Source organism: Manacus candei, unplaced genomic scaffold, assembly GCF_025592945.1.
Source record: "Manacus candei isolate 608988 ecotype Guabito, Panama unplaced genomic scaffold, ASM2559294v1 h1tg000049l, whole genome shotgun sequence".
In the NCBI taxonomy this organism is placed as follows: domain Eukaryota; kingdom Metazoa; phylum Chordata; class Aves; order Passeriformes; family Pipridae; genus Manacus; species Manacus candei.
Genome location: NW_026138097.1, coordinates 18,790,309 through 18,817,607, shown reverse-complemented (window position 1 = coordinate 18,817,607; position 27,299 = coordinate 18,790,309). Strand labels below are relative to the sequence as shown.

At 39.0% G+C, this 27,299-nt stretch overlaps 2 protein-coding genes across 2 annotated transcripts; both read left to right on the top strand.

Moving 5' to 3' along the window:
- The first annotated feature begins 3,977 nt into the window (after nucleotides 1-3,977).
- Nucleotides 3,978-10,463, top strand: LOC127476259 (ovalbumin-related protein Y-like). Its single transcript, XM_051798949.1, has 7 exons — nucleotides 3,978-4,145; nucleotides 4,762-4,809; nucleotides 6,156-6,284; nucleotides 6,988-7,105; nucleotides 7,871-8,013; nucleotides 8,329-8,484; nucleotides 10,018-10,463. Exons 1-7 carry the CDS (start codon nucleotides 3,978-3,980, stop codon nucleotides 10,417-10,419), a joined length of 1,164 nt encoding a protein of 387 aa, XP_051654909.1. The 3' UTR covers nucleotides 10,420-10,463.
- Nucleotides 10,464-21,029: 10,566 nt separating this feature from the next.
- On the top strand, nucleotides 21,030-25,693 carry LOC127476261 (ovalbumin-related protein Y-like). The gene is made up of 7 exons (XM_051798951.1): nucleotides 21,030-21,208; nucleotides 21,865-21,915; nucleotides 22,541-22,669; nucleotides 23,477-23,594; nucleotides 23,831-23,973; nucleotides 24,320-24,475; nucleotides 25,244-25,693. The coding sequence occupies exons 1-7, from the start codon at nucleotides 21,041-21,043 to the stop codon at nucleotides 25,643-25,645; spliced, it is 1,167 nt and encodes a 388-aa protein (XP_051654911.1). The 5' UTR covers nucleotides 21,030-21,040; the 3' UTR covers nucleotides 25,646-25,693.
- The last annotated feature ends 1,606 nt before the right edge of the window (nucleotides 25,694-27,299 follow it).

Genomic DNA, 27,299 nt, shown 5'->3' with positions numbered 1-27,299 from the left:
CATAGCAAGGGGTTACAGACGAGAGCAGCCTGCCCAGTTTGTCAGTAGGCAATGTCCAAAATCCACAGATATATGAAAAATACTTGCTTTTAAAGGAAAAATATTACACCCCTTTGATGACTCACTTCTCCTTTTCCTGTTATTCACTGATGGGAAGAAAGTAAACACTGCAAGCGTACTACTGCCATTTCAGAACTGCAGATTCAAAGAGTTCTTCCAAATGCTGAGATATGCAGGAAAAATTACAGTAAATTACACTACTCCACACATTGAATTGCTAAATAAAGTAGACCCATTACAGTCTGTGGAGATACCTCATGTGGCTGCAATTGAATTATGAAATACAGCCTGAAATACTAAAATTACCTGTAGAGGCACAGTTGTCATATCAATTAAGTGAAGATAACACAAATCACAGGCTGTTGGCTCTTCTGATAAATAAACTATGCAAAAAATAGTTACCCATGTTTTTCAATGACTGCAATTGATATTTTGTGTATGTCTGGTTTGTCTCCGATATGAACCACTTAGGTTAAAAGAAAAAAGAGTGAAATGAACAGTGTTAGAATTTATTAGCTTGCATGATCAGGCCTATAAATTTTCAGATAAAATGTATAAGAAAAACAATTACTGGTATGTGTGATAAAGGCGTGTCCTTTAACATATTATCCTGAAGAGCACGAGTATCACAACAGGAAAAGGAATTTTGTGTGTGAGCAAGGAAGATGTGCCTGTAATGAGGGTTGTCACTTAATTTCCTACAGCAGAAATATTTTGAGTTTTTTATGGGTTTTTTTGTTGCCTTTTTTTTTTTTTTTTTTTAAAATTTCCTCCAGGAATATCTAGATAATTTCAGCAAAGCAAACAACACTGCTAAGGGTAAAGTAGCTCCCTTTCCCTTTCACAGAGGGTACTCCTACTGTTTTATGCTCTGTGACTTAATAGGTACAAATTTGGATTCCTATTATTCACTTCTATGGCCTTTACAGATACTATATTTGGTTTTTTTACTGCTCATCAAGTCTATTATTCAATAAATTGTAATCGCTTTTTACAATTGAATTATATTTTATATTGTGCATTATGATTGTCTAACAGACCATGAATGTTCCTGTAGACAGATTCCGTAGTTTATTCACCTGCCACAGTAAAAAAGTAGGTATGGAAGATCTATGAGAATGGCCTGTGCATGTACCATGGGCCTTGTTGCCATGACCTGCGGAGAATGAAAGTTAAAAGCTGACTCTCAATCATCCTTTAAATCCTACTGGCTGGTTTAAATAAATTTCTGACTACTTGAATATTCTGGGGTTTGACTTACAGTCCAGGAAACATGTAATTCTCAACTGTTCCTCTAATCTCTTCCTCTGCCATGCCCATCCTCAGACCTCTAATTAATCTCAATGCTGTTGCTTTGAATCTTTACATCATAATGAGGTTTTTAGCAAAATGTGCTTTCTTCTCAGAGCCTTTCTCCCCTCCTCCACATGTATGTGTAGACTCTATAGTTTGACCTCAGGTAAAAACTTCAGTCTCACCCAGGTAGAGAAATAGATATGGCTGTGCTTTGAAAAACTACAAGCTATTAACCACACCAACCTTTTGACTTCAGGGATGTAGTTCTGCATTTTGGCAGACCAAAACACCTTTCAGTACTATTTGGCTCTTGACAAATAAACAGAAATTTTTAGGTTTGTTCTCACATGGAAAAAATCCACTTCAAATCCCTCTTAATAGAATGACCCTCCTGAAAACTGGCTTTGTGTGGAATTATGTAATTTCAGCAATGTCAGATGGTCACTCTTCATGAGGAACTCCCTCTCTTCCACTGCACAGACACTGTAGTGAGTTGTTGCATGTCTGTCAGACCTTCAGCAGATAGCCTAGCGTCCACTTTTCCCTTCATGCTTGGTGAGAGTACTGTGTTAGAGTGCTTTCTGCACTGACAGTGCCTTACATGTGAGAAGAAGAGAATTGTCTGGGATTTCTGGGATTGATGCAGTTTTTGCACTCCCTGGTAACATAAGACTCTTTTCTCTGCTATATCCGTGGATGCTTGCTAGCAATGGACTGTAGTGGGAACTGTTTGCTCACTCCCAGATCACAGCACTATGACTAGGTCATATTTTCCTGTACTATTTTGGGATCTTTACCTTCACTTGGCTGTGAGAATCACCTGATATGATGTTACAGCTGGGTTTACTAAAAATGTATTTTGTTTTGCTGAACGTATTTGTACCGTTGTTTTTTTCTCTTTTTTTTTTTTTTTTATTTGGCTCTAGTTACCTAATAGAGCTCAATCACATTAATGTGCAAATTCAAAAGAACTGCATGAGACATAGCTTTAGGCTTGAACTCAGATTGCTTTGGTACAGCCTTATACGTTAACGCAAAAGCTTAAATATTCAATTTTTAATCAGATTTTACTTCAAAAAATAAAGGTTGACTTACTGCAGATAGAGAACCATTGGTCTACTCAATGTTTCAAAGTGCAATGAATCAAAAGGTCATGACGAAGGGCAGTGACTGAAAGATGACTTCTTGAAGGCAACAGTGGGAGTGTCTCATGCAATATATATCACCAACAACTCAGAGAAGCTGTTTGGGTTCAGCTGGCAAGCTGGACTATTGCATGCCTCTGAAGTTTGTGGGGTAAGTATTTCTCCAAGTAAAATATAATTTCTAATTTGTGTTCTTTAATATGGAAAAAAGGTGATATTATGTTTAAGAACTTAAAGGTAAATATAAAAAGACATCATATATAGTAATTTTACCTTGCCTTGTCAATATATCATATACTGTTTAACTGTCAAATTCTTTTAGGTGTGAGAAATATGAGTGTTTGTGCACCATAGCTTTGAGTCGAAATAGCTCTTTTTCACTGAAAATCTGTTGTCACATTAAAACTGTTCTTTTATAATTTTAATAATTGCAAATAAGGTTATTTCTCTTTTCTCAATCTCACTCTCTGGAGGGCCCAGCTGAGGTACAGTGTGATGATTCATGGAGTCTGTGATTCCACAGTCATTAGCTTCAGAGGCCTCTCAGGTCACATAATCAACCACGCCTGCTCCAAACTATGGATATGCTCTATTCCTCCAACTTTAACTGTTTTAGAGATACAAGAAAAATGGTAAACTTTCTTAGCCTTAGATTCAAAAGAGAGAGCAACTGCATGTTTCAATGAATATCTTTTACATGTCACATACATCTGCATCTACAGGACTTGCACCCGACTGAAGAAATGCAGCTCTATGCTGTTTCAAGCTGTACTGCCAAACCCCATATTTAGTGTATATATATATATATATGTATATATATACATATATACACATTTGTGCTTTTTCTGAACAAAAATGTCTCAAACAGATTAAATGAGATTAAATGTCTCAAACAGGACTACAGGAAAGAACCCCCCTAAATTTATATTTCAGTGTCTAAGCAACTGGTTGGGTTTACAGAGCAACTTACTCCTATTATTCCTATAAATTACAGGAAAGCAACCTCCAAATTTGTGGCTGGTTGAACTAATAATAGTAAGAAGTACACTAGGAAATGCAGAGAGTTGACTACTTTTGATTTAAAGATCCAGAGCATTTTCCAGAGCAGCCACAGAAGAAATGAAATAGGAAGTTAGCATTGTCTCAAACATCCCTCTGATGGCCATAGGGAAACTCATCCATTCAATGTTATATTTATCATAAAGAATAATGGTTGAAAGATCTATTTCCTAAAAGGCATGTAGAAGATACTATCTTGGTGATGAGATGGAATCTTGCTGAAAGAAAACAAATGTGTTCAGATGTAAAAGTATTTCTAACAATCACAGAATTTGTAAGCTTCACATCATTCACTGGTTCAGCATCACAAACCCAGCAATGAAGTAACAGTTTCTGGGCTATTGGCAGTACTTTTTAAAACAAGCCCTGCATATCACCACTATACAGTCATATTTCTGTTTGCAGACTGACTTCACAATGGGCTCCATCAGTGCAGCAAATGCAGAATTTTGTTTTGATGTATTCAAAGAGCTGAGAGTTCACCATGCCAATGACAACATCTTTTATTGCCCCCTGAGCATGATGGCAGCCTTGGCCATGGTCTATCTGGGAGCAAGAGGTAACACTGAGTATCAGATGGAGAAGGTAAGTTACATAAATGGGTACAAACTCTCTTTGATCCCATTCAAAAAGGCAGCAGATTACACCTGTGTGACTCCAGTTGAGGGGAGCAAGTCACATAGTCACCTTTGGCACTGGATTCAAACCTGCCTAGAAAAAGAATGGTGTTCCAAACTGTTAGGTTTGAATATAGAGCTGAGTTTTCGCTTACAAATGTATTTCCCCATGAAGGGCAAGAGCAACCTTTGGTTTTCGTTAAGAAAGTGCAGTCTTGGAGAATGGCTAAGGTAGGTCTCTTATTTCAGCTTATATTTTCTCATAGGCCTGATTCCTCCTGGGCGGGAAGGACAACTTGAAACATACAAAAGATTAAACATTCAGAAAACAAGAGTTGCAGTTATAAATACAGTGCACTAAGTTTGTAGCTGATTTATAGTCTGAATGCCATTAACTGGAAGAGATCTAAGCTGAACATCATAGTCACAAATTTTCAGTGTGGCACCTGGTTTAAAGCTCACATGAAATTTCTCAGTTCATCTATATGCTAAGCAGACCTGGTTAGTCAAAACTTACAGTTTTAACACAAACATCAGTGACTCTCAGTGGACTTTACATACCTAGTTTCTACTTTCAATTGTAGGTTCTTCATTTTGACAAAATTGCAGGACTTGGAAGTATCCAGACCAAGGTACAGAAATCTAAGGTACATTAATTTCTCTTTCACACTTTTCTCCTGAGAATAGACTGTTCTGATTGTGCTTTTAGTAGGTTCAACACCTTCCTTTGTAATTTTCTTAATTTGAGAGATGTAAATTAAAAAAATAATGGAACAAACCACCAAAATCCAAAGAACAACAGCAGCAAAACAAACACCAAGCAAATAAACAAACACACAAACAAAAAGACTAGAAAAAGAAGACAGGCTGTACATATTTGCACCAGAACAAGTGACAGGACCAGATAGGATACTTTGGGCACCAGGCTACCTTTTTGTGTTAATGAGCTTCTGCACACCAGCAGGTGCTGGTGGGGGACAGTATTAGAAAGCGACTCAGCACCTGGAGCCAGGGTACAGCAGGCAGACTTGCAGCTGAGACTCCAAAGTGGGACAGGAAGATACTTCAGCAGAAAAGAGCTCAGAATTCTCAAAGGATGGAACGTAACCACACTCTTAAAAAAGCTACAGGGACTTTTCCAGCCTCCAGTTGTCACTGCTATCCCAAGAGTACCATGAGGTTTCCCAATACCGTGATACCACCTGTATGCTTTCTTCCATGTTAATCTGCTACCTCTGTAAAGATAACACAAGCCATGGAGCCCGGCCTGTTCCCATTCACTTGGGATCCAAAGCACAAGGTGGGACTTAAAAAGAGCAAGACCTTCCTTTTTTTTTCTTTTTTTTAAATAAAGGTGTTATTAGCTAGAGTATTTAGGGACTAGTTAAGCATTTGAAAAGGAGCAGTTCAACACAATTATTCTCATAAAATAAAGTCCCAGCTACTGTTTGTCATTGTGCAGTTTTCTTACATGCTTTTAGCCTGTGTCACCTAGAACACCATTCTTGGCACATTAGACAGTTGACCCATTTTTTCTCTACGTTACGAGACACTTCCTGATTCCCTTCCTATCTAGCTCTCTTCCACCTGCAGCTTCTGCAGAAAGCTGCCATAAAAATGCAAGCACCAGCTGTCAATTAGAGGCTCTCTATCTATGACAAGTCACCAATTGCAATAACTGACACCAGCATTTTTCATTTTGCCACCTCATTCCTGAGCTGTATGGTTTCAGATGCATCAGTGAGGTTTTCTGCTTGTTATCATCTAGAATGAGTGCCTTCATATGCTATGAGTGAATTGTAAATCATTAGTTGCTAATATACTGAACATGCCTCCCACGGAACTCTTAGACTGTATTAGACATTCATTTGCAAATGTTCAAACACTGTGTGTTTTCAAATGTTATTTGGAGGTTATAAATAATCCTCTTTCTAGTAAAATAACCCTCTACTTTTTTATCTTCTTATCAACAACTCAGTGTGGCAAATCTGTGAATATCCACTTTCTGTTTAAAGAAATTCTCTCTGATATCACTGCACCGAAAGCCAATTATTCACTCCACATTGCCAACAGACTCTATGCTGAAAAGACAAGTGCAATCCTACCGGTGAGTGATTTCTTACTAAACTCTGTGTAAACCTGTAATCAGGAGGACTGGCCAGAGTAGGTGATCTGTTAATCCAACGGTCCCCACTGGTGTGGATTTACATGGCTTTTCCCTTTACTGCTTCCCTGGCAATAGTCTGAATGGAAAGCAATTTGAGGCAAAAAATACGGCCCTATTAAAAAATGAATGGACTAATAAACAAAATTATTTGGTAATGTAATTCCCCACTCCCCACTTGCCCCCCACTGGTTGTTTGTTTTTTTTCCCCAAGAAATAATTTGACTTTGGCATATTTCTTCACTTGAAAGCCTCACCTCAAAAACAACTTCTGAAAGTGTCAAAATCTTTCTTTCATATTTTCAAAAGAAAAGATAAAAAATATTCAAAATAAAAGAAACTTCTTATCTTAAAAATAAGGGAAAATTTTTTAAAAAAAGAAAGTAGACACAAAGATAATAAAACAGTCTGAAATGAACCTTAAAATAGGGAGTTTGGATCCGAATTTCTTCCAGAAAATATTTAAACATTTTTAATATATACTCTTAACTGGTTGAGTAACAGAAATTTCAGATCTGAAAATGTCTTGGGCTAGAAGAATTTTTCTATATCACTATAAAAATTCTATTAGCCACATTTTATTTCACTTTCATACTGTTTTTTAAAAAAATGACTATTTTGTTGGCTACAATTGATGTCTTTACAGATCTATGTAAAATGTGTGAAGAAACTGTACAGGGCTGGTCTGGAAATGGTCAACTTCAAAACAGCATCAAATCAAGCCAGACAGCGCATTAATTCCTGGGTGAAAAATCAGACAAATGGTAAAGTCACACAAGATTATGAAGTATATTTCCCTCTGACAACTGTATTTTAACAGCTTCTGGAAAGACTAAACATTAGAGGAGAAATTTCCTTCTCCTGTCTCCATTAGTGGATATTTCCTGTGGAAAGTGATGACTCTATTGCACCTGTGTGCCAGTGACAGTGTGTTTTGAACATATCTGGCAAAGGCAGAGATGCCAGGATATGCAAACTTTATATGCATGCTTTCTGTGTCTGGAGAGCTTAACTTACCCAAGATTAGTCCCGGTTTCTCTAGAATATGGGCATAATTATAGAAGGATATGCTGTATGGGTAAGAAGTGGGCTTCCAGGGTAGAAAGTAATGCACACTAAGCTGATGGTGGGAAATGAATGATTCAGAAGCTGGTATATGTTCATCATGTTAAGGTGGAGGAAAAACCAAGAGTAAATTGTGAGAAGGAAATACAGCAAGAAAGAGAAAATCTATATTGCTGCTTCCATCTCCGTTCCCTTCTTTTCTATATAAATCTTTTTTTTCCAAATCACTGGTTAGAAATATCCTTGAGGATCTATAATACTCTTGAACCTACCTGTCTTCTTGAAGAAATGTCTGGCCATGTGCCAGTTTTCAGTGTATTAAATCATCCTCATGAACCTGAAATCCATGTGCACACCTTTGAAGAAGAGAAAGTCAAGTCAAGCAGCAGCATGTTGACTGACATCTAAAATGCAAGATTACTGCTATGAAACTTATCACTCTATGCCCTGCTTCTTTTTTAAAGGACGTATCCAAGATTTGCTTGAACCAGGCTCTGTTGATCTCCACACTGTGCTGGTCCTTGTGAATGCCATTTACTTCAAGGGGATATGGAAGAGCGCGTTTAAAGAAGACGACACTCGGGAAGTGCCCTTCAGTGTCACAAAGGTGGGGGGCACAGACACAGCTTCTGACCAGGGAGACAGGCTATTGGCTTGCACAAACAGTGGGCTGGGTGATGTAAAGACAACGTTCTCTTGTCGTCAGCCAAGTGATTTAGCTGGGCCCCTCACTGTCAGATTTGCAAGATCTGTGTCTGACCAGAGCACACAGCAGATGAGAGGAAAATGGAGACACAGCTCTTCTTTAAAGGCAACAAACTTGAAGATCAAACTCTGTCTCTTTCAAAGGGCTTGTACATTTGACTGACCAAAGAAAAACATTGCTCCCCAGTCATATCATCTCACATTTCTGTTTTTGCAGCAAGAGAGCAGACCTGTGCAAATGATGTTTCAGAATAGTACCTTCAATATAGGAAGAGTGGCTGCAGAGAAAATGAAGATCCTGGAGCTTCCATATACCAGTGGAGAGCTGAGCCTGTTGGTGCTGTTGCCTGATGACATCTCTGGTCTGGAACAGGTATGACCCTGGCAGGGGAAGCAGAAGAGTTATCACTTCAGTGGGGCTTGGCTTCTATCAGATTTTTTACTGTCCCTTTACGTCCCAGTTGCCCACACCATGGCTGTACTGGGCTGGCAGGGGAGCAGAAAAGCCACCCAGGTGCTACCAGGTGGTCAGGCAGAGACTGGCCTCTTAGGAGAACACTGAATTTAGTTTTATAAAAGGAAGGTAAGGCAGCATAGTGCTGCTGTAGCCCCAAAAAAGAGGATGTATATATGCCAGATTTTATTTTTTTTTAAAATTGAGGTAATTTCACACACATACCATCCCCCCCCCCCCACTCCTCCCCTGTCTGTAAACTGTTGAGGAAACATTGCTAAAATTGTTGAGAATTAGACATTCTTTGAAGGAATCGCTGATGAGTTTTTTAAAATAAAATTCTCATCAAACATCATAAGTGGACTGCTTTCAAAAATTGCTGCGATTATGTCATCATGGAATGAAAAACGAAGTTAGATAAAGCATGATCTTTATAAAATATTCTTAATTTTGAAATTGTGAAACCAATCAAGCTGAACAAACTGATCAAAACCACTTCTTCAGTTAAGACCTCAGAGAGTCTTAAGCATGGAGATGGAAAGGAAATGCATGGAAGATATTTGGAAATTATGCATCGGCAGGAAAGAGACTTGAGTCTAATTGGATGAATATCAACCACAGAAATAATCCATGAACATAAAGGGACAGAACATGAGAATGACATAGAAAGTAAAAGAAAATGTCAAAACTATTTTTAGTTAGGTTGAATCAGTTTTTTCCAGATTCATCAAAACTAGTAAAAGAAATAGTTTTGTACTTTTAAGAAAAAAAGAGAAAAGTGCGACCAGAATGCAGTGAGGCAAGAATACAAATATAATCTACTGCCTGTGCAACAGGAAATGAAACTTTTTTCTTTGTCTTGGAAGAAAATGAAGCCAAAGACCTGAGTGAATGCAGAATGCTAACAGCAAAGAGGAAAAAAATCGGACAGATGGAAGGGAGAAACAAAACTTGAAAAATTAATTTGATTCAATCACTTAAAATAAAGTTATCAATGTGTTAAAATTTACCTGTCTGTACCCAAGAAAGGGAAAAAGCAATGCAGTCTGCATTATATGAACAATTACTCTTATTTCAGCAATACTTCTGAATTATAAAATAGAATTATTAAAGATGTAGAAGAGTTTGCATTTGTTAGGCACTATAAACCGTAGGTAAATTTTCATGGTCTGGTTTTTTTGCAATCTCTTTCACAGGCTGACTGATTTACTAGGCTGTGAAATTGTTGGGTTGTGCTTTATGAGACATAAGATTAATTGGACAAGAGGGGATGTGCCAAGTTGATAAAGAACTGAATAAAAGGACAGTGACACAGGCAGTAGTGGAGAAGGATGTCAATAGGATGACTGTAAGAACCACTCTGGTTGGTTGGGTTTTTTTATGATAGCCTTGTCTGAAATGAAGAATTTGCATTTGCATCCCAGGCATTTAATTCCCTGCCTCTCTTTGCAGCTCGAGAACAAAATCAGCTTTGATAAACTTACAGAGTGGACCAGTTCCAGTGTGATGGAGGAGAAGAGGGTGAAAGTGTACCTCCCACGCATGAAGATTGAGGAAAAATATAACCTCACATCTGTCTTAACAGCCTTGGGTATGACCGACCTGTTCAGCCCCTCGGCCAATCTCTCTGGCATCTCTTCAGCAGAGAGCCTGAAGATATCTGAGGCCATTCATGAGGCTTATATGGAAGTCACTGAGGAGGGCACTGAGGTGACTGGCTCAACTGTTGTGACAGGAGAAACTCAAGCATCCTCTGAGTTTGAAGAGTTTAGGGCTGACCACCCATTCCTTTTCTTGATCAGACACAATCCAAGCAACATGATCCTCTTCTTTGGTAGATATTGTTCACCCTAGAGAAAGAATGAGTTGGAAACAATGCTTGCCTTCCCCTCAGAAACAGCCCCCCCCTTACTCTAATATTGTAGTATAATCTCTTCAACATTTTCTCCAAGTGGAAAGGCTCATCTAAGATGCCCATGAAGGAAACTCCCATAGCAAAGAGATACCTGCAGGTGAGGAAACAGTAGCAAGCATGCTTATTTGTGTCCCTTCTCGGACTGTTTTCAGCGTTGCTTGAGCTAAGCAAAGACTGAGCCCACTAAGACTAGAGACTCTCACAAGCCAGGAAGGGGTCAAGCGATTTTCATTCAAGGAACTAGTTGCAGATATGAATGGGATAATCTTTGGGAGTCCATTACATAGAAAGACATGGGCTGTGCTCATCCCATCCCCTGGTAGCATCCTGCTGACAAACCCATGTTATTGTTCCTGAAACACAGTCCTTGAGATCTCTTGTCTGGAGGAGATGCTTGTGGATAAGACTCTGCTATGCAGGTTATTAATTGGTGCCTATGTAAATTTTATTTTTTTTATTTAGCTGTTGGGAAATGGTGTACATTATCACCAGAGTTGTCCTCTCACCATGAGTACTTCACATAATTCATAATTTCTTTCAGAGGTTCTCCAAAGTGATGGAGAGTGCAAGGAGATCTAACGTACCTAGGTGCCTTCTCACAGTGTGTAGATTTGAAGCCTTAAACATGGATATCTGGATGATCCAGATTATCCAGGACTCAGAACTACCAGGCAAAAGAGCTGAATTCTTGCTTAAAACACCTGAAGAACTTAAAATTTGAGAGTATTTTGATTTTTGTGAAAAATACTGCAAGTGGTGCTAAAGAAAGTGATTTTTCCACAAGGAATTTTATGAAAAAACACAGCTTTTAAAATAATCCCATCTCTGTTGGTCTTGCTTAGCTAGTACACTTCAATTAGTCCCTAGAAAGCTCTCAACTGTTCAAAATTCAAGTACATTATTATTCCATGAATGCAGCTGGGCTTCTTCATTCCCATGATAATTCAAGGCTACATCTCTTGTTCTTAAGAAACACATGATAATACTAATATTCTCTGTCTTTTGTTCCTGTGTGTCTATTGCCATCTCCAAATATGGATATATTGGCTCAATACTATTACCTGTTTTCATTCTAATCATACATTATTGAGTTTGATGCATACAATTGATTTTTTTGTTAATATAATAAAAGAAAGTCACAAATGCTTGTCATGAAATTATGTTTATTTTCTTAATTTTCTGGACCACAAATCCTTAAAAATATTATTACAGTGATAACTGTTGTGAGCAAAATGGAATTAAGTATAAAATCCTCCTGTTTTAGAATGAATAAGCATGTAGAGATGAAGTTTCCTAGGCATTTATTTAAATGAATGTTAAATGAATGTTTCCAGTTTGTTAAATGAATGAATGCACACATTTAGAGTTTGATTCCCCCCTGTAGCACAGATTACCAAGAAATAGCCTAATGGAATGGAAAACTAATTTCTTCTTATGTATTTTTCAATACAATTCCAATGGGTATTAAAGATGCACTGACAATTAGTATGATAAATATTTCAAGGAACAAGTATTCCATCAACTCTGCCATTTTAGAGGATGAAATCACCTGAAAAATCATACAACTCAAAAAGCATAAGAAAGAATAAGTAAATTGACAACTATTAGGCAAAGCATTTCCCCACTGAGAGTTTTGAGAGGAGGTACTCTGTTGTTAATATTTGCTATCAGCTATTCCAATATTAAGAGACAGAACAACCCTGGATGTACAAACAGACTGGGGAACAAGATGCTGGAGACCAGCCCCACAGAAAGGGACCTGATGATCCTGGTTGATGGCAAGTTAAATATAAACCAACACTGTGTCCTGGCAGCCAAAGGGGCCAGCTGTGTCCCAAGTTGCATCCCAGCATGACCAGTTGGTCAAGGGAGGTGATTGTCCTGCTCTGCGCTGTGCTGGTGCGGCCTCACCTTGAATATTGTGTGCAGTTTGGGGCACCACAACATAAGAAAGACATAAAGCTGTTAGAGAGCATCCAAAGGACAACTGGTGAAGGGTCTGGAGGGGAAGCAATATGAAGAGTGGCTGAGGTCACTTGATTTTTTCAGCCTGGAGGAGACCAAGGGGAGACATCATTGCAGTCTACAGCTTCCTTGTGAGAGGAAGAGAAGGGGCAGACACTGATCTCTGCTCTGTGTTGATCAGTGACAGGACTCAAGGGAATGTCAGGAAGTTGTCTCAGGTTTAGGTTACATATTAGGAAAAGGTTTTTCACCCAGAGGATGGTTGGGCACTGGAACAGGCTCTCCAGGGACGTGGTTGCAGCACCAAGCTTGACAGAGCTCAAGAAGCATTTGGACAATGCTGTCAGGCACATGATTCCTGGGGTTTCCTTTGCAGGGCCAGGAGCTGGACTTCAGTGATCCCTGTGAGTCCCTTCCAACTCAGGATATTATATGAAATTCTGTGAAATCTTGGTGGGTCCCTTCCAACTCAGGGTATTCCATGATTCCATGATTCTATTTCCACATTAACACAGGATACTGTATGATAAAAGTGGATCTGTAGAGGAAAGAAGCTGATGCTACATGTCTGACATCCACAATGTTTAAATATCATCAGGATATTTGTGATATAGACTCAATTGTTTTTCAGTGGTAAAAACAGCTATTTTACCAAGTATACATTAATTTTTGTGCTTTAGAAATTAAAGCAGTGGTATGAACAGTTCCAAGAGATGCAAAATTTCAACATCTCAAGGCTTATCATAAGCAGTTTATTCACTTTCTGCCTCTCTTGTAGCCAGAAGTATCTGGCTTCTTCTAGCCAGGAGCAGTTGGTCCAGTTTGTTAAATTTAGAAGCCTGTACACTTAAACAATAAGAAGACTTGAAAAGGGCTACATTTGCAAACTTTCCTTTCTATGATTATTAAACTGTAAAGTGCTTAAAGTACAAAGATATGACTCAGTGACTAATGTTGTTTCCTGAATGACAGCAGAGGTCAAAATGAAGGAATGGGAAAAAGGAAAAGGGTCATGACGCTTACAAGCAAATACAAAGTTTTCCCTTTCCCTAAAGGGAAAACAGAAGACAGCAAAAAGTGCAAATTCAGCAATACTGGACCAAACCTGTAACAAAACACCAATGGTTAGGATGTGGTCTTGTCCACCATGTGATGGGTAGAAGGTAAAATATTTAAAGGGTAGTGAAAAAGTGTTTACCATGAAGGGGATGGCAGACCTGGACAGTGGAATGATGAATGCCTGCTGTGGCCTCCAAGCTCTCCAAAACTGGAGAGATTTGGAAAAAGCATTCCTTCCTGTGCCCCAGAGAGGCAGTGACTGTGGTTCAGCATCCCTGTGCTCTCGCCCACCAAGCAAGCATGTAGTGGAAAGGTACAGGTGCTCCAGCAGCATGGAGGGACCCCATGCTCTGTCTTGAGCACCTGTGTGCTTTCGCCCTCGGGTTTCATTTCTCAGGCATGGGATAGGCAATTGAGCATATATGCTTTCAAAAAAAGAAAGAAAGAAAGAAAGAAAGAGAGAGAGAAAGAAAGAAAGAAAGAAAGAAAGAGAGAGAAAGAAAGAAAGCGAAAGAAAGAAAGAAAGAAAGTGAAAGAAAGAAAGAAAAAAAGAAAGAGAAAGAAAATGTAACAGTATTAAAATGCTCCAGAAGTTTTTCCTTGAAAAAAAGGCAAGAACATAAATAAACATAGAAAACCTCCTTGTTGCTACTGGCGTTTTTGTCATAGCCTTCCAAAGGCTTCTGGCTTTTTTGTTTTCTGGAGAACTGAGACCCTGTTTGTCTGACACACTGCTATGCAGCTCCAGGTGGAAGGTAACACATGGGGCAACACAAAATCTGAAACCTTCTACACCTCCTGGTGTAAATAACACACCTCCAGAAAGCACAAAGAGAGGTCCAAGGGTCTGCCACTATGAGGCAACGTTGCTCTCCATACAACATGGAAACAGTTGTTGAACATGCCATACACTCCCATTCCAAGTGAACATGCCATACACTCCTCATCTACACCACAGCATTTTCTTTGAACATCAATATGCAGTAACCCCATTGTCTCCCTATGCCTTGAAGTTTTCCTCACAAAATCACAGAACAGTTAAGATTGGAAATGACTTCTGCTGATTTTCTATTCCAAGTTCCCCCCTTCAATCAGAGTCATCTATGGCAGGTTGCTTGGGACCATGTCCTGCTGGGTTTTGAATATTTCCAAGGATGGGGGATCCACAGCTTCTGTGGGCAACCTGGATTTACCTCTCTCCTCATAAGAAAATGTATTTTCTTATGTTTAAATGTAATTTATGCTATTCGGGGTTGTGTCTTTTCCCTCTTGCCTATTCACAGGAGAAAGTCTGGCTTCATCTTCTTTTTACCTTCCCATCAAGTAGGTTATGCACACTTATAAGATCCTCCCTGCACATTCTCCTCTCCAGGGTAACAAGTCCCATCTCCCATGATCGACATTTTAATCACTTCATCATCTTTGAGGCTCATCTCTGGTCCTGCTCCAGTACATCCACATCTCTTTGATCTGGAAAGCCCAGAACCGGACATAGCATTCCAACTTTGGTTCCACCAGTGCTGAGCTGAGGGTCAGGATAACCTCCCTTTACATGCTGGCAATGGTTTTCCTAAGGCAGACCATTGTGCAGTTGACTTTCTTTGCCACAGGGACACATTGCTGACTCATGGTCAACTTGGTGTCTGCAGGGACTCCCAGTTCTTTAATGCAAAGCTGCCATGATGGCACAGAGCTTTGTGCAATGACATCTCTCCTTTTCTGCAGCAGTCTTCCTGCAGGAGAAGCAGGAAACATGTTAGGAATATTGTTAAGAATCTCAGTAGGCTACTAATCAGAGGAGAGGAAGGCTTCATGGAAGGATGTCTGTGTTGAAACAAACCAGGAGGTTAGTTTATCCTATTTCATGCAAAAGAAAAATGCTGTTTTTCCTGGGAGTGTGTGCCAAGATAAAGGACATGCTGGGCAGACTTCCAGTGAGTGATGGGAGGTAAAGTGACAGGTGTGGTGGCATGAGCAGTGTTAGTCACAGGCTGCCATAAACAGTCTTCTCTGTGGGGAGGTAACTAAGTTCTCATATGGCACAGCCAGTAAATTAGTTGGATCAGTGGCCAGCTGTCCAGTGCCATATGTATGCTGGGTGTAAGGACCTGGTTACCCCGCTGCCTCCTCAGGACCCAGTGAGGGAGGCCATACACAGCCTTGTCCTGGTTGTTGGCTGATTCCATGGACTTGAGGGATAAATAAGGGACTTCACATACGCTGTGGTGACAGATAAAGGGACTACTCTGTGTGCTGTTTCAGAATCTGTATAGCAACAGACCCTGGATGCTGTGTGTGCTGCTAAGCAAATTCAGTGAGCAAGGGTGAAAGACTTGTGACCAAGGCCATCACAGGATCCTTCTGAAGATGCCTTCACTAGAGAAATTCACTCTGCCAACATTTAGGGATCCACATTCCTGTCACAGCCAGTGAACGAGCAAGGCAGCACTGCAAGCAACAATGTATGACCTTCAGAGCGGCACAGGGCTGCTGCAGAAAGGTGGCAGGTGGGCTATGAGCTCCTGTCTGAAGGAGCTCGACCAGTCAGACTGGGGAAAGAACACAGTCCTAGAGGACAGCTGAGAGGGAAACCATCATTGACAGCTATGGTATCAATGGCAGGTAACGGAACAATCACTGGCACTCACTCTGAGCAAGACAAACATGAAACAATCAGCGTGTTCCTTCCTACTGACAAAAGAACAACAGCATGGATGTGAACAAAATCTTGAGTTCTGCGTGGGATGTTGTGATTGGATGAGAGGCTTTGGTCTGTGAGCTGACCTGGACTTCATATCCCTTTGTAAAGGTTCAAATGTCCAAGAGTCTGTTGGTTTAGGGACAGCTTCACAATGAAATTCTCGGCAGAGGAAAGGGCAGTACAGCCTTAGCTGACCTCTTTCTTGGGACAAGCATTGTCAAAAAGGACATGTGGATAAACACATCCTTTTGTGTTTGTGCTGCATTACACAGTTATGCTGGACAGGGTAATCCATTATCTTTTATCCTAGGAAGTGTTTCCACTGCAGGTGAGTTTTGCTTAATCTCACTAGGCTCCATAACAGGTCTAAAGTCGCCAAGTTGACTAGGCAGTACCTCTTATATTTTTACAATTCTGTGCTGACAGCTGATCATGATCAAGATTTTTACTTACTTGTGGAATGATTTTGTTTTGCTTCCAGAATGTGCTTTATATTAATCATTAATAAAAATACAAAATAGAAATGCTAAAAAAATCAATAACCTGGGTTGTGTATTAAAATGCGTCTTGAGGAGTGGACTGCTCCTTTTCAACTGTAAAACAACAAATTCCTTTCATTAATGAATATATTCAACTCAGAAGTATTGAACACCACGACAGCAACATTAATGCTGTGAGTTGGCTGCTACAGAACTGTACTGACTCACTGGACATCTTTGTAGCCTACTAAGTTAAAGGCTGTCTATGATGATACAAATGTGATTCAGGTAGATGGTGCACAAATCCAAGGTGGACCACCTGTGGTGAGCTGAAGCATGCCACTAGACAATTTGATTGTCAAGGAAAAAGATTCAAGGCATATGTGACAGTTAGAAGTGACAGGGTAGAAGATATTCACTAATCCTTTGACTTCTGAGCTGTCAAGTACACTACAATGGACCACGGCTGTGAGCGTTAAAGCCTCTTTGAGAAGAAACAAGGCAGTCTCAAGTGGAAAAGGCAGAAGGGGCAGCAGTTGCAGGAACAGTTTGCAGTCTAGGAAGCACTCCCAGTTGTGTGATTAAGGATTCACCATACACAGACAAATGCGTCCATTTGACCTGTCTTCCACCAGCACAGTAGCACCATTTTCAGGTAAGTGGGACTCACATCAGTGGTGACCAATTTACATACTGCTCCTGTGAAAGAAAAGGTCGTTCTCTTTACAATAGATTTGCAGTGATGAGCCCCCTAAGTGAGTCAAGGTCTAAAGATCTTTCCTCAAAAGCACTTTTGCTGCATAGCAAGGGTTGTAGCAGACTGGTCTGAACTACACACTGTGCCATGTAAAATATTAGTGGTATGTAAGTGCACCAGTCCGGACTGAGCTCTTCATGGTTTCTATTGCATTAGCAGCTTCATCTAAACAGAATTAGTAAGGACTGTATTAGGGAGAAAGGTATGGATGATTCAGAGGTTTTCTTCTTGCACGGACAACTAAAAGGGTTAAAAAGTCCACCTCTACTCTCCAGAGGCATAATTTGTTCTAGACAATTTCAGAGGCATTTTGTGTATTGACTTTGGATTTCTGTTTTAAAATCACATGGCATTTAGAGAGGTCAAAGCTGTTTCTTTTATTGTCTGTCCATTCTTTTATTTCAAAGGAATTATGTGACTGCTTTCTGCTTTCTATTGTATATTATGACTGTCTTGCAGACCATGAATGTTTCTTCAGCTGGTTTGTTCAGCTGATGTGCCATGAAGTTGCTTGTGGAAAACCTGGAAGAATGGTCTCTGTATGTACAAAGGCACATTTTGAACCTAGCATCTGGTGCTGTGACCTGTGGAAAAGAACAACTCACCTTAAACTACTCTTCAAAACTCTAGCACCGAGTTAAAATCCTTTTCTGGTAGCATCTGACTGGGATCTAAATATCCTGATGCCCGAATTTAAAAAGCAACAGAAGTCTTTCTTATCTTCTCAACCCTTCTTTCCCAACACATTTTTCTTTAGCTCTGTAATTCTTTTCTATGCAGATGTTCTGAATATTGCTTTTGAAATTAAGTTGTATTGTCACAATATGCTCACTGAGTGTTTTTGTTGCATGTGACTATGTCAGAGTTCCTTGAACTAGATTGCTCTAGCTGTGCTTTGTGAAACGCTGTGTCTATGCTCTTTTACAGTGCAGCAAGTGACACCAGACAGTTGCATACAACTTTTTGCAGAAAAATCGACTTCAATATTATTAAATTTAACAACTGAGATTTGAAGAATGTGCTCTTTGTACTCTTTCTCATGTTCCCTGGTAGCAGAATTTTCTCCATTCCTCAGCAAGAGGTATGGATTCTGGTAGGAAGAAAAACTAGTTGTATTGATGGCCCAGCCAACAATAGAAAAAGATTACAATAAATACAGTGTGGTCCTGCATATACTGATCTTACCAAAATTTGTGAGTTCACCAAATGGTGACGCTGAGTGTGATCTGGCCCGTCAGTTCTCACAGCAGAGGAATAATAAGGAAAATAACAAAAAATTCCTTACAGACATTCTGCAAGACTGAATTCCTCAACTTTTATTTTTATTCTATTTTAACAAGTTATGCTACACTATTTACTGTCATAACCAAATCTTACTTACTATTCAAGTTCCATTGAACAGCTTTTACCATTATTTTTGCTTCAGACATTTCGATATGCTCCTTCCTTTTCTGGAAGGTTTCACAGGCTATGAATAATGAATCTTCCTTTTTGGAGATTTTAGGGTAAAATCTTTTCATTCAGACTTTTTTTGTTTGTTTCAAAGAATGGACTGATTCCAACTAAAGTGCATGTTTGACATTGAGCTCCATCCATCACTTTATTGGGTAAACACAGCATGGGGCGTGTCACAAAACAACACAAGATATATTACAAGGAGTTCGTCCGATCTGCCCCATGTACAGCTGAGAAGCTGTGCTGTTACCTTCGCAGGTGAACCTGATAAGGTAAGCATTTCTTTCAATCATGATTTAAGTTCTAATCTGCAATTTAAAAAACATTATTTTACAGAATTTAGAATCAGATTGATGTAACCTCATGTCTGTGGCCTTCAATATCAGTTGAAGAAACAAATTATTAAAGGATGCCTTCTGCAGAAATCTTACCTACCTTCACATGTGTGTTCTGTATTATTTTACTGGTTTACACTCTGCCATACATAAAGCCAAAGTATTTGTCTGTATGTACTATAATTTTGTTTACTAACTCTTCCACATTGAAAAGCAGTGTACATATGTAACACATGTTACAACAGATGTTCTTCCTTCTGCCTTTATTACTTTAATTTTTCATTTAGAATCAAAAGAAAAAAATGAATTTTTTTAAATTCCAGGGGTTATAGAAGATATTCTCTGAATTAAATTAAGGAATGCAGCATGTTCAGGTGACCCCAGCACATTGCAGCTCCGTGTTATCTTTAATAGTTACATTTTCAAAGATTAACAACAAAAACATTTGCTTCATGAATCTCTTTCTTCATCAAGAATATAAATGGAGCTTAAAATCTAAAATATAATAGTAAGCAGAATAAGCGAATTATAAAAAAATCTACCTTATATTACCTATACAAGCAGTTCCATTTGGAGAGAGAATGATCATCCATTCTAGCAGGGGAGCAGTTAAATGTATTGTTTTTCAAATTATTCCACATTATGAGATGACTGTCACATGAATGTGTTGATTCCATAGGGATTGTGATACATGTGGTAGAGTACCCTGGATTTTGTTCTCTAGCAGCCACAGAGGGAAACAAATTGCTTGAAGATCCTCATTACACATTATAAGTGGTATAAACACTATACTGTTGCATTAGACTTTACAGTATTGTATTTTCTACAGTGTGTTGTCTTCTTTACTAAGAAATCCTTCCTTTTGGGGCTAGATGAAATGCTAGATGCTGTAACTACAGGGAAAATTTTGCAAGAATATTAGAGAAAGGGCAGAAAAAACATTTAAATATTGGATATGTGAAGATCTTTGCAAATTAAACATGAGACTAAACAAGCACTGTTTTATTAAAAGACAGATTTTATTTAAAAAGTGCCAATAAAAATTAAAGAACACTTTTTAAAAACAGAGTGAGATATTATTGAGTCAATGATGAATGGAATTTATTAGTCATAGATGTTTATCATAAACTGGATTAATTTATTAAATCATTTGTAGTCTTCATTACTGTGCCTTCATTATTTTACTTAAAAAAAAAGAAGATAATGTTGTTAACATTTGAGACCTCTGATAAAGTAGGTGGTGTAAGAACCTAGCTTCCATTTACACTGGGCTGAAATTACAGTGAATCTAGTAAAACTTATGCTGTTGCTTCAGCACATTGTATTCTGGAAGTAACTGTAGTTTGGATAATAGGGGGTTGCTCCCCTTTTAAGGTCACTAATCTTAAAAGTAGTGTTAAAAGCTATAGTGAAGAATCTGATTTGGAGTCTCAAAAAAATTAAGATTCTGGGAACAAACTTACATGTGTTTTTTTTCCTTAAGGGGTGTCAAGAAGCTTCCTTCAAGATAGCTAATATTCTTTGCAAGATTTTTAACAAGATGGTATACATGTACAGGGAAAGACAAGTTTCAAATACAGGAATCACCAGCCTATGCATAGCTGGCAGATGTCCAGCATTTTGATTGCTCCTGAATCCAAAAGAATGTCTTTCTTTTAAATCCACACCACTGGATTCTGTTTGCGGAAAAACACCCTGTGCACCAAGTTCAGGGGTTCACGTATACAGACTTTATTGCATTACAATTAACATATTCCATCATAATAAGTCAGACTCTTTCTGTTTGCTTCAAACAATCCAGGTTTCACAATGGGCTCCATCAGTGCAGCAAATGCAGAATTTTGTTTTGATGTATACAAAGAGCTGACGGTTCACCATGCCAATGACAACATCATCTTTTCCTCCCTGAGTTTGATTTCAACCCTGTCCATGCTGTATCTGGGAGCAAGAGGTAACACTCAGTCTCAGATGGAGAAGGTAAGTTACTCACATGGGTGTAAAGCAACCTCTACTTGTGCTAGTTGTTCCAAGTAACATCACTGAAAAATATTATCCAATTACAAGGTTCTCATCTATTTTAATGCACTTTTACGTAAAGAAGTAAGCCAAAGTCACAAAATGGAGAAATGAATCAAGAGTTATATAGAGAAAATAATAAAAAAATGTATATTTTCACTATAACAAGCAGTTGGCTTTAACGTAGAAAAAAAATCTCAAGGACAATAGTAAAATAGATTACCAGTCAGTAAATTTTATTATATGATTTTTTCTAAATTCTCACAACTTCCAGATAATGTAATCAGATTTTTTTAATATATAAAAATTATATATCCCAAGAGGAGAGGAAGACAGAATATTATTAGCAGTACAAAATATGTAACTCAATTAATTTGTAGATATTAACTATAAAAATATAATCTAAGCAAAGAGTGGTATTTATAGTTTCCAAGAAGGCCACAGAGGGCATAGACCAGTTGTAAGCTCACTTGTAAATTTTTAATTAATCTATGTTCTCAGTTAGCACCTGTTTTTTTCCTGAGCCAACAGTTTTACCTCAAGCATCCTGTGTGAATCTGAGTCACATTATTTTTGGTTACGCTTGTAATTTCTACCACTGGTATTTTCTCTTGCAGGTTCTTCACTTCGATAATGTTACAGGAGATAGAGACACTACTGACTCCCAGGTAGAGAAATAATTTAATCTTTCTTTCTGTCTTATTTTCTCCTTAGAACAAAACTAGAACTGTTCTGCCTCTCCTTCTGGTAATTTCAGACTCCGACAAAAAACTCTGGTAACGGCCTCAAACCAAGGGGATCTACGGAGAGAGGGAAGAAGGGTGTGATTTACCTGTTTTTTAACAAATAGAGAAGGACAGCAGGTTGCTCATCTTTCAACAGAACATGGGGCAGAATGCTGTGAACACCAGAGTGCCTTACTAGGCAAGTGCTGGTGGAGGATGGCATGTGAAAGGGACTCATCACCTGGAGCCAGGGTACAGCAGTTAGATTTGCAGCTGAGAGATTCCAAAGCAGGGCAGGAAGATGCAGGGCAGAGAAGAGCCCAGAAGTCTCAGTGACAGGAACACAATGCCATCTTATAAACAGCACATGTCAGGGGACTTGTCTTGACGAGGATGAACTTGCCAGTTCAGTGCACCATCACCACAGCACCAGCTGTCCCAAAGGTGACAGTCCTATGTTTGTGGGGGAGGACTTCTCTGTAGCATGACTCTTAACTGATAGGGACAATATTTTAGGGTCTTATTTCCTTATGCAATCTGTCTTCTTATTTTCATGTCATCACCTCAGTGTGGCCCTTCTGAACACATCCACAGTACATTGAAGGATCTTCTCTCAGACGTCACCAGGCAAAATGCTACATACTCGCTCAGGATTGCTGACAGAATCTATATTGACAAAACATACCCTGTTCTTCAGGTGAGTTACACTGTGAACTGACTTCCATGAGATTTCCTGTGAAAGCCCCTGTGACTCTACCCTAGAGATGCACCACCAACAACAGCCCACTCTCTGTCGATAAAGAGGCAGTTGTGAGCCGTGAGAGGAACTGGTACAGAAGGAGTTTGGACCTACTGTGGCTTTTAAGTAGCTGTTAGTTGGTGATCAGGGAAAAGTATTCAGGCATAAAATAAGCCCATGTTACATGTCACGGATACTGGTCAAGATTGCTGTTTGTTTGCTAGAAAAAGGGCTTTTAATGAAAAATGTAACTTTTAAGGGGAATTAAATACATTTTATGACTGGAAATAATGAAGACTAACATTGTCAAATTTGGATTTTTTTCAAAGCCAAATATCAAAGCTTCCCGGTGAAAGGAAGCTTTGTTTTTGAAATCTAAAAATGTAAGAACACAGTATTCAAAATAAAAAGTAGACAAAAAGAGGAGACAAACATTGTCTGTTCTTGAAAATGTTTGTTAAACTGAGGTTGGTTTGGTAAAATAAAGAAAATATTTCAAAATTGTAACTTAGAGCCTTATCTCATCAAAAAGTGCCAGACCTCTATATGTGAAGCAGTCTTTGCTGCACAGCTTTAAGATTCAGTTGCAGGAAGACAGCTGTGACTGTTCAATGACTGACATGTTCAATGACTAACATGTTCAAACACAGGAGTAAACATTCAACGTCCTTTTAACCATTCTGCTTTATGTCACAATCTTGCATTATACATCTATATAACTCCAAGTTCTCACGAGTCTGACAACTGCAATCTTTCTGCTTATAGGAATACTTAAAGTGTGCAAAGAAATTCTACAAAGCAGAGTTGGAAGAAGTTAACTTCAAAACAGCTGCAGAGGAAGCAAGACAGCTCATTAACTCCTGGGTGGAGAAAGAGACAAATGGTAAGGACTGAAAAATGGGTAGCAAGTATTTTCTCCCACCTACCATAAACTATATCCTTGTCTTCCGCTCCTCATAATGTCTAGAAAAAGTGGGTCAAACAAGAGCAGATTGCTTATTGCTGTAAAAGCAAAACTCCACAAAGCAGGACCCCTCACCCTCATCCCTACATTGCAGAGGCTGGTGCATACCAGAGAAGGTATATCTTACCACTCTCTGCCCTGTCTCTTTATTAAAGGACGGATTCAAGATTTGATTGTGCCAGACTCTGTTGGTCTCGATACTGCGCTGGTCTTTGTGAATGCCATTTACTTCAAAGGGATATGGAAAACTGCGTTTAGAGAAGACGACACTCGGGAAGTGCCCTTCAATGTGACAGAGGTAGGAGGGCACGGACGCACCTTCTGGCCAGGACAGCTGTTGGCTCACACAGGCAGCAGTCTGGGTGTTACAAATACAACCTATTGCTGTCAGAGATTGGGTGATTTAGTTGAGTGCCTCACTGTCAGTGCTTGGCCTAAAGCCAAGTGGTGTTTGCAAGATCTGTGTCTGACCAGGATTCCAGGGCACACAAGTAGGCAAGAGACGAAAATGGAGACACAGCTCTTCTTCAAAGGCAACAAACTTGAAGATCAAACTCTGTCTCTTTCAAAGGGCTTGTACATTTGACTGACTAAAGAAAAACATTGCTCCCCAGTCACATCATCTCACATTTCTGTTTTTGCAGCAAGAGAGCAGACCTGTGCAAATGATGTTTCAGAATAGTACCTTCAAAGTGGGAAGAGTGGTTGCAGAGAAAATGAAGATCCTGGAGCTTCCATATGCCAGCGGAGAGCTGAGCCTGTTGGTGCTGTTGCCTGATGACATCTCTGGTCTGGAACAGGTATGACCCTGGTAGGGGAAGCAGAAGAGTTATCACTTCAGTGGGGCTTGGCTGCTGCTGTCAGACTTCTTGATGTCCCAGTTGTCCCAGCTGTGCTGGGCTGGCAGGGGAGCACAAAGGTGACCCAGGTGCTAGCAGGTGCTCAGGCAGAGACCTGAGAGAGCCCTGAGTTCAGTTTTATAAAATGAAGGTAAGGCAGTGTAATGCTGCTGTAGTCCTGCAGAAGAGGATGTTGCCATATGCCCCAATCACCATCAGGTATCAGAAACCTACACAAAGCCAGATTTTTATCACTTTGAGTGACTTCAAAGGTTTGCTAAAGCAGAAAAGTTTATCCTAGGGGAAATAAAAAATGGAAGTGAGGAGGAAAGGATTCCAAGAGGTGACCAAAAAAAAAAAAAGAGAGAAATGTAGCACTAGAGAAGAATGACATTGAGGAAAGATATCAATAAAATATGTTCCAAGAGGAACAGTTCTAGGGCCAATTTGATTTGATGTTTTCAAAAACTGTATTTTCACAAAAAAAGACTTGAACTGATGAAAAAATTTTCAGATGACCAAGTTTTAAAGAAATTCCTCAAGATAGATGAAATACAGTCCATAGTCAGGAGGAAGCATACTGGATAAACAAACGCATTTAAGATTAAGTATTGGTTCTACTGTGTACATAAAGTAAATGTGAAAAAACAGTAACACGTGGTATAAACACAGCTGTTAAGGCCACTGAACTTTTGTTTCAGACATTTCATTCCCTGCCTTTCTTTACAGCTCGAGAACAAAATTAGCTATGAAAGACTCATGAAGTGGACCAGTCCCAGTGTGATGGAGCAGAAGAGGGTGAAAGTGTACCTCCCGCGCATGAAGGTTGAGAAAAAATATAACCTCACATCTGTCTTAACAGCCTTGGGTATGACCGACCTGTTCAGCCCCTCGGCCAATCTCTCTGGCATCTCTTCAGCAGAGAGCCTGAAGATATCTGAGGCCATTCATGAGGCGTACATGGAAGTCACTGAGGAGGGCACTGAGGTGACTGGCTCAGCTGTTGTGAAAGGAGATATCCAAGAATCCTCTGAGTCTGAAGAGTTTAGGGCTGACCACCCATTCCTTTTCTTGATCAAACACAATCCAAGCGACCTGATCCTCTTCTTTGGTAGATATTGTTCTCCTTAAAGAGAAAAAGAGCTGGAAATAATGCTTGCCTTCCCCTCAGAAACAGCCCCCCTTTACTCTAGTATTGTAGTATAATCTCATCTCTTCACTACTTTCTCTAAGTGGAAAGCTTTCAATATCTAGTAAGATATTCTGGAAGAAGTGTGTGACTTTTCAGATCTTTAGGTGCAGGTATTTCTGCTTACACAAGTTATACTCAGGATTTATGTCCAGGATTAAGCGAGAATTTTGTGAGGTAGCTTAAAAGTATTTCCTATTGTCATTGAATAACTTGAGAGATAGGGCTAGTGTTTTGATTTTTGTGAAAAAATCTGACACTGATATTGAGAATCTGATTTTCTTATAGGAGTTCTCCAAAATAAACACAGCTTTCAGAATAATCTTGTTCCTTGAACTTGTTGAATTGATGCCTGGACAACTTGCAGATGAAATTCTTAACTTCAGCAAAGCATTCTTCTTCCAGGAATGCATTTGTGCTAATTTGTGCTGCATGTACTGTAAAGATAGGTGTCTTGTTCTGAGGGAGTATACAGAAATTTTACCATTTCTTCATAAATCATCAAATTCAAATACAACATCTTCCTGATATATAATTTCCCATCTTCATTCCTGTGACATGTCATTGATTTTGTGAATGTTAATTCATGGTCCTTCTATTTATTCTAATAAAAGCATTGCAAACTAAACATGCCTCCACCTGTTCTGGGTTACTGCACCCCACAACCAAAATATATGATACAGTGGGTCGTGATTTTTAACAGAAGTAGTTTACACAAGGATTTAGATCCTATTTTCAAAACTAGAATGTACCCATATATGAAGTCAATAAAGAGCTTAACATTTTTTTTCTAAAATTTTGAGCTTAAGCAGGTAATCCCTACAGCTCCTACCGTTACCTTGAGCTTATCTCAATATGACATATCAAATAACTCAATTTTTTGAATCTGCTATTGTATTTCCAGGGGGTTTTAAAATATTTCCTCTTATTCCCATCAGTAAATATATTGGGGTCGTGCTTAAGAGATATATATCTTCAAAAACATGAGAAGAGTCTTTTTCTTAGAAGGTAGACAGCTTCAATACCCACAGGAACCACACGAGGAAACCTTTGTTACTGCCTTTTGATAAAATAGTCCCCTAAAGATATTACTTCCTATTTCCCAGTCTTTAGAGGAAGATTCCTTAGGTTGCAGTTTATCCAGTTGAAAGAATTATTAGTGGTAATTGCTGACTTAAGCAATCTTCCTTCTGCTGGGATACACATGCAGAACTGCAAATCACAGTATCACTTCCTAAAAAGTGCTTAAAGAAAGGAGATACGTGGAGCTGCCTCAAACATTTTCAAAGTCAGTATTAAATATAACTTGAAATGATGATGTTAACCGCAGGGAAACACATTTTCTTACCTGTTATGAAGTCTATGGGAAAATACTAGTCTTCCCAAGACAGTTATAAGAGATTAGATACCGTAAACACAAGTATTTAAGCAAAAAATTATTTTAATATATATGACATTTCAAGGTTTACTGTGCATATTATGTTTTGCTTCCCTTATGGCCTAAAGCAGTTAACAGAGTTTTGCTACAACTAAAAATAAAAGAAGAGGAAAAGGCAGCATTTATAAAATACTGTTCTAAGGAGCAGAGTGCAAAAT

Excerpts from the sequence above, each read along its gene's own strand:
- LOC127476261 (XM_051798951.1), top strand. The coding sequence starts at position 21,041 with ATGGGCTCCATCAGTGCAGCAAATGCAGAATTTTGTTTTGATGTATAC. Across the intron at positions 22,670-23,476 it reads AAACATACCCTGTTCTTCAG|GAATACTTAAAGTGTGCAAA; the intron begins GTGAGTTACACT and ends TTCTGCTTATAG. Across the intron at positions 23,595-23,830 it reads GGTGGAGAAAGAGACAAATG|GACGGATTCAAGATTTGATT; the intron begins GTAAGGACTGAA and ends TCTTTATTAAAG.
- LOC127476259 (XM_051798949.1), top strand. The coding sequence starts at position 3,978 with ATGGGCTCCATCAGTGCAGCAAATGCAGAATTTTGTTTTGATGTATTC. Across the intron at positions 4,146-4,761 it reads CTGAGTATCAGATGGAGAAG|GTTCTTCATTTTGACAAAAT; the intron begins GTAAGTTACATA and ends TTTCAATTGTAG. Across the intron at positions 6,285-6,987 it reads AGACAAGTGCAATCCTACCG|ATCTATGTAAAATGTGTGAA; the intron begins GTGAGTGATTTC and ends ATGTCTTTACAG.